This window comes from Aplidium turbinatum, chromosome 11, assembly GCF_918807975.1.
Source record: "Aplidium turbinatum chromosome 11, kaAplTurb1.1, whole genome shotgun sequence".
Taxonomy (NCBI): domain Eukaryota; kingdom Metazoa; phylum Chordata; class Ascidiacea; order Aplousobranchia; family Polyclinidae; genus Aplidium; species Aplidium turbinatum.
In genome coordinates this window covers 1,961,778-1,971,724 of record NC_137482.1, presented here as the reverse complement: position 1 = coordinate 1,971,724, position 9,947 = coordinate 1,961,778, and the positions used below count along the sequence as shown (strand labels likewise).

At 38.5% G+C, this 9,947-nt stretch overlaps 1 protein-coding gene across 1 annotated transcript; it reads left to right on the top strand.

Moving 5' to 3' along the window:
* The first annotated feature begins 745 nt into the window (after nt 1-745).
* LOC145779689 (polypeptide N-acetylgalactosaminyltransferase 10-like) lies at nt 746-9,947 on the top strand. The gene is made up of 12 exons (XM_082591325.1): nt 746-919; nt 1,079-1,160; nt 1,424-1,562; nt 2,189-2,355; nt 2,985-3,170; nt 3,564-3,747; nt 4,334-4,451; nt 4,656-4,763; nt 5,452-5,673; nt 6,078-6,179; nt 6,426-6,575; nt 7,040-9,947. Exons 1-12 carry the CDS (start codon nt 746-748, stop codon nt 7,214-7,216), a joined length of 1,809 nt encoding a protein of 602 aa, XP_082447451.1. The 3' UTR covers nt 7,217-9,947.

Below are 9,947 nucleotides of genomic sequence, written 5' to 3'. Positions count from 1 at the left end.
TAGTAGGTTTCGATTTTTTGACTTGATATTCATCATGACTGAAAATCCCTGCTCGCATTACCACGTGGAAGGGAAAATCAGTAGCTATGGAATAACATGGGAAACTAGCCTTGAATATGAAGAGGCCATACTCAGCCAGAAGTTTACTGGAGAACATTCCTTGTATATAACTGTTATTAAACATTTTATTCCGATCTATTTTTAGCTTACAACTAGCATTATTCCACGCTTTTTGTAGCTTAAGCTATAAACAGTAGATGATGATATCTATCAAGAGCAATCATGTGACGTAATTAACGCCCACTGTCTCACAGCGTTGTACGAATTTTCAAAGCAACTGTGCTCCTTGTTGGCAATTGACATGACCTGTATTTTGAAGATTGTAATGATACAAAACAACAAAACAGTTATGTAACAATACGAATAGGCTTTGGAAAAAAAAATGTAAACAAAATCAGATAAACAAAATAAAAAGTTGTGAATCCACGTTTTTGTGAAAAAAAAACGAAGCTACCCGCGTACAGCCGTACAACCTGAAAAGCCTTCGCCTACCACTAGTGGACTAGTGGTACGCGTACTACAGGTTGGGAACCCCTGGTCTACAAACTGTAGGCTACTGTAGTTGTCTGAAGTAGGTACCGGTAGCCCACTGAAATTAATCAATAATGAAACTAATTGTCTGCTGTTTAGTCCACAGGAAGTAGGCATACTTGTAAAAGAACTGTTGCCTGCCATTGGCAGCAGTATGCGATGCAAGGCTCGTAGGATTGTCACATTTTTGGTTGCCGGTGGATTTCTCTGTGTTTTTGGATTTCTCTTCAAAAGCAATCAGCTATTGCTTGATATTAGAGAAGATACAAATGAAAAAGATAACAAAATTGTAGTTAAAGATTTCCAAGAAAAAAATGAAAATCCTTTTGTAAGTTGTAATCACAAAAAGTGTTGTAAGAACATTTTTCAGTTTGTGTAGAAAAAAGATGGCTTGAAAGGTTTTTGTTTTAGCACAAGTAGGTTCTTTCAAATTTTGAAAACCATTTACATTTTGCTTTTTTACAATTTCATGTGTATATATATTTAGAAAGCTGAAAGACATGTAGATCTAACATCAAAGAAAGATTGGCATGATTACAAGGCTATTGCTCAGGATGAAGCATTAAAAGGTAAACTGGTTTGTAAATTATTTTTTTAAATAAATTTAAAATCGTGATAAGATGAGCAAACTTTTAAGTTTGATATCACAAAACTGACATCGAGAACAAAATATTTTAAAATTTCAACTTTTTCAGATTTTTATTCAGCAATCATGTTTGCACTTTGAATTGTCCCTCGAATGATAACATTTAGTGAGATTTTCTACTTGTGGCTGCTTTGTATTGAATGTTTTGCCTGCTTATCAATAAAAACAAACTGCATGCGTTTTTAGGACCCGGGGAGCAAGGGAGGGTAGTTACTCTTCTAAGTTCAGAGCGGGAGAAAGCTGCTTATCAAGCAAACGGATTCAATATTGAAGTTAGCAATCGCATTTCATTAAACAGATCATTATCGGACATAAGACATAGAAAGTGAGTGGTTGTGAGAGATGTTTTTGGTCTTTGTAGGATGCAATAAAAGTTTATCAAATATAGTACAGTTTTATCAAGTACCCTATATATGGTTGTACTTTGCTAGTTGTAATTTCTTGCAACATAGTAACTAGCTTCTAACTACAATATATTGATAAAATAGCTTTGAAAGGTTCTGTCATAATCCTCTGCCCTGATCAAAAATACCGAGGCGTCATAGATTGGAATCGACCAAGAATTATAGGGTGATTTGTGTAAAAGCATTCAACCAGGTAAAAGCTGTTTTATGCATATTGCTTCTCTTTTTTTTGCTATTTTCTCACCCTAAACCTTAACCTTTAGAGTTAGAAAATAACAAAGCAAAGATAAAGTTGTGAAGGTGTTATTTGCACACTTCACCCTGTATTTTTTGGTCAATTTTAATTTATGATGTCATGGTGTTTTTCACTAGGGTGGAGACTTGTACACCAGCTCCATAGTCATGTACGGACATTGGACAATGTTTCCAGTTCCACAAAATAAGTTTTTCTGATCAACATTATTTGTGAACTAGTAGCATTTGCATGAACTTATTTTCATTGGCGTGTATCATTTGCAGTTAAACATAATTATTTTGTCAATTGCAGTTGTCGATTTCGTAAATATTTGGTCGATCTTCCTTCTGCATCGATAATCATTCCCTTTCATAATGAAGGGTGGTCAACACTGTTCCGTACATTACACAGTATCCTCAATCGGTCACCAGTGGAATTGCTGCATGAAATCATCCTTATAGACGACTACAGCTCTAAGAGTAAGTTTACGTCGTATTTTTTAAGTTTTACATTGTTTGTATAATATACATTATTATTTTTGGTATATCGTAAACTAAACTAATTTTCTACCTTTGGGGCTTCTTGCATTCAACATATAAGTTCTTTGTACGTAGTTACTAGTTGGACGTTGGGCCCAGGATAAAAGTTTAAATAATTGATTGTGAAAGTGGATACATTATTTTTCTTGACTTCGTTATATTTATGATTTTCATTCTCCAGATCCCATCCTCAATCAACCCAGTTGTACTGGTTTGAGCATAGGACCAAGCACGGTTTTGTCTGTTGGACAATGTGTTGTGTTGGACAATGTGGCAATGTGTTGGACAATGTGGAATGTTGTCGCTCAAATTGTTTCACCAATTAGAATATCGTTGTCGAATGAAACTAATTGCTTGTTTTTCGATTTTTGTTTTTCGAATTTCTATAGTGAAATCTCTGTAAGAGCTTTTGCACTTTATAGTTGATAATAACAAAATGGCTTTTAATTGCACAATGCACATTTGTCTGAAACAGTCTCAGACGTTGAAAAATTCCTACAACACGTTCATTAATTTGGTTTTCTATCAAATTGCTGTTTGTTGACAAAGGTAAGTTCTGTTGGTTTCAGGCCACTTGAAGGAGAAATTGGACAAAGAACTAAAGAAATATCCGAAAGTGAAATTGTTCAGAATGCCAAAACGCGAAGGATTGATCCGTGCGCGGTTGGCTGGAATCGAACACGCTACTGGTGATGTGGTCGTCATATTGGACTCTCATATTGAGGCAACACACAACTGGCTACCCCCTCTCTTAGGTCAGCGTTCATGTGCTGTTTACTTGTTTGCGTTTGTTATTTGAAATGTTCTGTGCAAGTGTTTATATATGTTCATGGAAGATATTATTTAACTAACTAACAACTAACTAACAACGCTCGATGAATACACAATCCATTGGCTGCTGCGCCTGGATGTAACAACGTAATCTGTGGCGGCCTCAAACGCAAGAAGAAGAATAGAAAATATTAATACAATATTATATTATTGATATAAATTGATATATTTTTTAATATATTTTGAGTATTAATATTCAAAATATTATAGAAACCTTCTCCGTTTTGTCGTTGGTGTCTAGTCATTTTATTAATGACGCAAAAGACGTCATTTCTGACGTCACTTTAACAGTATATATATTCATACAATTGATACAGAACCAATAGCGATGGATAGGAGGACCCTGACGTGCCCGATGATCGACATTATCGACAAGGACAACTTTCGCTACCTGACCCAGCCTGGGGACGCCATGCGGGGGGCCTTTGATTGGGAGTTGTACTACAAACGCATCCCAATCCCACGTGACAAGAAGCCGAAGGACCCAAGTGACCCCTTTGAGTAAGTCTGTGATTTAAGTACATGTGCATTGTGCAGGTTCAACTATGGCAGGAGGGACTGGCAACCGGACTGATATTGGCCAATATGGAGCTCTCATCCGTAGAGGGCCTTCCTCCTGGAAAGCGTGAACCGTGGAAGTATTGGCGATACTTCAACCGCTTACGAACTGGCATTAGCAGATGTGAAACTTTGATGAGACACTGGGGGTATTCCATGGGGAGCACAAATTGTAAATGCGGACAGGAGCAAACAATGCAACATCTGCTCGAATGCCCTGTCCTAAAAGCAAGGTGCTCTGCATATGATTTGGCCGAGTTTAACGATAGAGCAAGAGCTTGCGTGATGCTCTGGGCTACGGCCGTGTGACACACGATGAGGAAGATTTAAGTACAAATTTCAATTGAATCGCTAGGAAAATAAATCGAATGACATGAAGAATTTATATTTGGCGCTATCAATTGTAAATGGTGTAGTGTGTAATGTGAAGAAAGTTGATTCCTTGAATGTTGTACCAATTGCTTTTGTTGTTTTTGATGACCCTTTTCTTTCCCTGTTGTTGGTATACAGTTTTTCTTTCTCCCCACAGAGACCCCATCATGGCTGGGGGGTTGTTTGCGGCCGACCTGTCCTATTTCCATGAGATTGGCGAGTACGACCAAGGACTTGAGATTTGGGGAGGGGAGCAATATGAATTGTCGTTTAAAGTGAGTGAGTCACATTGATGTGCAGAATATCAACTAAATGTTGGTTGAAAATGAAAAGTATAGTTTCACAATACACGAAATTTGTTGCGGTCATTAAAGGTTTTCTGGAGAGAACTTCCGAATCTGTTGAGTTATGGCCTCTCTCAAAATATTTGTGCTCAATTACGACCTCAAAATATAGCCATCGTTTGCAATCTTACCCAGGTTTGGATGTGCGGGGGGAGGATACTGGACGCCCCCTGTTCTCGGGTGGGCCACATCTACAGACAGTTCATGCCCTACTCCATGCCGAAGGGTACAGACATCAACAAGGTGGTGCTTGCAGGTTTCATTTCAGTATTTTACGTGTTGTGGTAGACATTGACTTAGTGGTGTGGTGGACTAAACAGAAATGGAGGAGCCGCTACACAACTGATCGACCCTGATATTTCGATATAAAGACCGGTGTCCGACAAATTGTTCGTAAGCAATTGTTCGTAAAACAATTGTTCGTAAAATTAATTCTTCGTAAAACAATTCTTCCTAAAGCATTTTTTCGTACATGCAGTTAAAATTTGATGTATACGAAGAAATGCTTTACGAAGAATTGTTTTACGGATTTCATTTTACGAAAAACAGTTTACGAACAATAATATTGTTTTACGAATAATTGCTTTACGAACAATTTGCCTATAACCACAGGAAGACCAGGCTTTGATGTAAAATGGAAAGAGTGGTAGACTTATGCGGCCAATGTTGTCGTTTGCGTTTTTTTCCTACAAATCTACACGTCTATCACGCTTTGGATGCACATTGTCTTGGTGCGCGAAACATCAGTGAAGTATTAAAGCAATATGTATCTGCTTTACTTCTTTTAACACTGATAAATTCCTAAATACTTTCACTTTTCTGAAACTTTCACATTTTTAAACATTGCACCTGTTGTGTTTATGGAAGTATTTTCTCCAACGTTGAAATTTAAAAGCTGTGAATTTTTATACAACCTCCACCTCACTTTCAGAACTTCAAACGTGTCGCTGAAGTTTGGATGGACGAGTACAAAGAATATTTCTACAATAAACGACCTCATGTCAGACGGATCAATCCCGGAGACCTCAGTCAACAGAAGCAACTGCGCAAAGATCTCCAATGCAAATCTTTTAAATGGTTCGTGACCGAAGTAGCTCCTGATATCATCGAACATTATCCTCCGGTGCTGCCTAAGCCGGCTGCTTGGGGCAGGGTGAGTTAAATTGAGCTGAATGTATCGAGCTGTAATATATCACATGACCTTAAAAATTAGACATAACATAGTCTTAGTTGATGAATCAGTGGCTACCCGCGATATACTGCACAACAAGGCGTATGCGTAATCAGTGATGGTTCTGTTGTTATGTCACAAGCATGGTTTCAATTTAATTCTTGTTTCTCCAGACAAAACATTGAAAAGTACTTGTTTTATTTTCATAAAAGTAGGAATTTAAAAAATATTTTTCACTTAATGGCAACCCATCATAAAATTTTCTAAGGCATCAACTGATTGCGACGCGCTGTGTCAAGTACATGCTAAGCACCTTATAACAATCTTGCGAGACGTGTCATGGCATCCAGTTATGCTGTCATATACGCCTTGTTCTTTTATTTCAGCTTTACAATGAAGGAGCGAAGGTGTGCTTGGACACATTGTACCGGGGCCAAGGCAGCAAAGTGTCGGTTAAATCTTGCGTTAAAGGCGAACGAGCCGAACAGGTTCGTTGCATCGAATTACACGTTTACGGTTTTCTGGTTGCCACAAGCTTACCGAGAAAACATCCATCATTTTTGTTCCATCATTTTTACATTGATTCAATGTCTGCAGACGTTAAATCAATATAAAAACAGATTTTGAAGCCTGGGTTTTTAGAACTTCTTTTGAAATTGTGTTGTTTGGAAAGTGAGTGAATGATGAACCGACCTGTGGTGGGTTGTGTGTGCCTGACCGGAAGTTGCTTTCAGAAGTTCATCTTGACCTGGAAGGAAGACATACGTCCCGGAAATGACGTCGATACCGCCCGGTCGGTCTGCCTGGACGGACAGGGGCTGGGGCGTCCCGTGATCATATGGGACTGCCATGGACAGCATGGAAACCAGTTATGGAAATACAAGGTGGGATAAGATAGCAGCGTTGAAGTTTACAACCACATTCTCACCATGTTTGCCCACCCCTGTCTATCTTCACTTTGCATTAATAAAGACTCTCAATTGCTTTCACCGAGCGCACTCATAATTATTTAGTTTTGTTTTCTTATAATCGCCTTTTTCCTTTTCTAAGCAGGAAGGATCTTAGTTGTGTTAGTCTGTCACTAACTACCAATGCAATGCTAATTTGAAGTGATCACAGCAGTTAGAAATGCTGGCTTTTGCACAACAATTCCGCTTTCAACATTTGAATCGATTTTGCTGTTGTAATAGCATCTTCAGCTTATTCAAATAGAATCAATGTTATGTTTATTAGGCCCACGTTGAACTTAAATTTATATAGAAACCTTCGGATGGAAATAGTTTATCTTACGCGAAGTACTTTCTTAGCAGGGGTGTGGTTGATCTGATTACGTCATTTTGTCTTGCAGCCACACACCAAGGAACTTGTGCATGCGCTGTCTGGCTACTGCGCAGCTGCCACGGATAGTCGTGACGTCATGTTGCTCCCGTGCAAACAGAGCGACCAGATGCAGCGCTGGGCGTGGGCCAATGTGGATGAGACTTTATTAACTAAGTTCAACGCAAAACCATACGAACCTGCGTAGTACTTGGTGACGCTGTGGAGTTAACTGCGAGCTTCCGCACGGTGTCGCTAGTGGGGGGCTTGTTAGCGTTACTTTTGTAAATTTGTCGCATGGAGGAGCTGGCAATCCATGTTACCTTAGATTCGCAGTTTGCAGGTTCGATGCCCGACCAAAGCGGTTTTATAATCACTTTTTATCTCGCATTTTTCCATTATTTGCAAAGAGGTTGTACGTTTGAATGAGTCTCCTTCATTTCCCTTAGCAGATTGCTTGTTCAAAGTGACTGGCAGTTCTCGGAGATTCTCAACAGGCTAAATTTAATCCTTGGTGGTGAATATCCTATTCCAGGGGGTAAATTATCAGAACAAGAAGGATAATGTATAATTAACATCCAAGTTTTGATCTGGGAATAGTTGGTGAAGGTGCATTTGGCTTTGGAAAGTTAGCGAGATGTAAATATTAGAAAAAAAAGGGTGAGAAATTGCCTTTATTCTGTTGCTTGATATCGGATGCCAGGTTGCTGTGTGTTGCACAAACAGGTTAATGATTTGTGACGTGGAGATACGTCACACTCGATTTTAGTTGCATAGATGTGATGAGAGCTTCCTTTTGAAGATAATGCAGTTTTTAGTTTAAAAGATTATTCGTATTTTTTACGTCGTTTCATTGTATTTTGACCTGTCGTGAGTAATACTTCACCGCAGTGTTGCCATTACGTACTATTTTAGTTGCTTTATGTTGCTGATTATCCAGACAATAAAATCCGTCATTTTTACATCGATTTAACGTCTGCAGACGTTGAATCAACGTAAACATGAAGGATTTTGTTGTCTGGGCTGATTTTGGTGCTTTGTTGGATGACAAACGTAGTCGTAGCTGGCATTGTGCTTATGGGCTGAGCAATTTCTTGCAATAGTTTCAACATAAATGGCACAACGTTCTGCCGATTTAACCCACGACTCAATTTTCCTCTCATGGATGTTGGTGCTGATGTTCACCTAGAATCCTAGATGATGATGATCACCATTATTATCATTGGTTGAGATTAGCTACCAAAGCTGCCCAAACTTGCTTATTTTACAACTCCATTTTAGAACATATATCTTCCTGCGACTCCTTGATGGGTAGCCACAGTGTAGACCTCATTCAATAGCCGTGATTGTAGTTTTTGCTAGTTTGAGAAGCCTTCAGGTAAACCAATTAGAACATCTCTGGAAACAAGCGAATCTGTAAAGATACCTCTTTAAACAATTGAGCAGCATCAGCATACGTCATCATTAGTCCTATCACGTCGATTCATTGTGTTTAGATTTGTGATTATGTTTCTTCGTGTACATCAGATGCGATTGTTTCAATGCTTTATTACATCTGGAAGCCTCTGGAATCTTTAAGATGCCTCGGTCAGCGATGTTTTTCATGCAGCCTACGATGAAGTTGGAAAATCGATTTTGTTTGGCGCGATTTTTGTTTGTTGAGTTTATCGATGCTACTGGACCCATATCACAAATTATTTTTAACCTACTTTCTCTGTAGTGAAACAAAAACCTGTTTCGCCTTATCCCTGTCTTGTGGCTGGCCCGGTTTTGTGGATTACAACATTCGAATTTCATTCCGGACAAAAATGTTTTTTTCGTTCTTTCAATATCGCTACAAATTGAAACGATGTAAATACGCCAACTCCTTTCTAAAGTATTTTGTTTGCAAAGTTGCGCAACGCAACCAGATTTAACGTATTTACATTTATTTTTATCATTCACATAATTGTCACTATGTTGTGTCAAAATTGTTCGTGGGAAATTTGTTTTAATGTAGTTTTTATCTGTAAATGTTCAAAATAAACGTAGAGATATTGAATCCGGTTGCGTTACTTGGCATCGTATGCTAATGGTACAAGACAAACTCTTCACCGAAGCCCTGTTGTATTACTGTTTTAACTCTTTTTCCAATGTTTTGGCAGGGTATGGTGATGTTACAATGATAATTGTGTGATGATAGTGGTGATAATAACGTGATGATGATGATGATGCAATTTAATGTTTTCTTGCAGTGTTTCCGATCAAAATTTTATATTATGTGCAGTATGTATCCTGGAATGCTGAACAACGTTAATTCAGAACAAAAGCAACGTCTTCTCGATTGAGACCGCGGTGAATGCAGGTTGCCTCGCGTTTTGTGTTGTGACATTGTTCTCGAATATTCGCGATGTTTGTTGCAAGGTGGCGGGAACGACGGTGCTGGAATGCGGAAATAAAGTTAGTGCCAAGAATGCAGTTACATTTTATTGTGTTTCTTGGATAGAAGGGAAACCAATTGACTGATCTGATATCTATATGTTCCAATTTATTAGCTTGTGCGTGGAGGGAAATTGTACAGAAAATTAGAAAATGTACTGATACTTTTCTGCATTGAAACCCTGGTGGGGTAATTTGCTTTTGAAAAGTTGGCAAGGGTTGAATGAGAATATTTTGTTTGTGTGACGCTTTTGTGGGCGGATGAATATAAGTGTTGGAGGGTGTTGCAATATTTTTAACGTCGACCACTAATTCACCATTCCAACTATGGTTTTAATTGTGCTGTTGGAAGTTTCATGGCACGAGTATGTTGCAGCTTTAGACACCTGGCAACATTGTTGAAAGTAAGGCATTGGTTTACAAAATGTGTGGATTGATGATGAACCACTTCAAACGTGGTTTTATGCGATACTTTTATTTGTTTATCACGTGACTAGTGAGAAGAAGTCAACACAAATGTA

Coding starts and splice junctions, on each gene's coding strand:
- LOC145779689 (XM_082591325.1), top strand. CDS start 746: ATGCGATGCAAGGCTCGTAGGATTGTCACATTTTTGGTTGCCGGTGGA. Junction 2,356..2,984: donor AGACGACTACAGCTCTAAGA/GTAAGTTTACGT, acceptor TGTTGGTTTCAG/GCCACTTGAAGGAGAAATTG. Junction 3,171..3,563: donor CTGGCTACCCCCTCTCTTAG/GTCAGCGTTCAT, acceptor CAATTGATACAG/AACCAATAGCGATGGATAGG.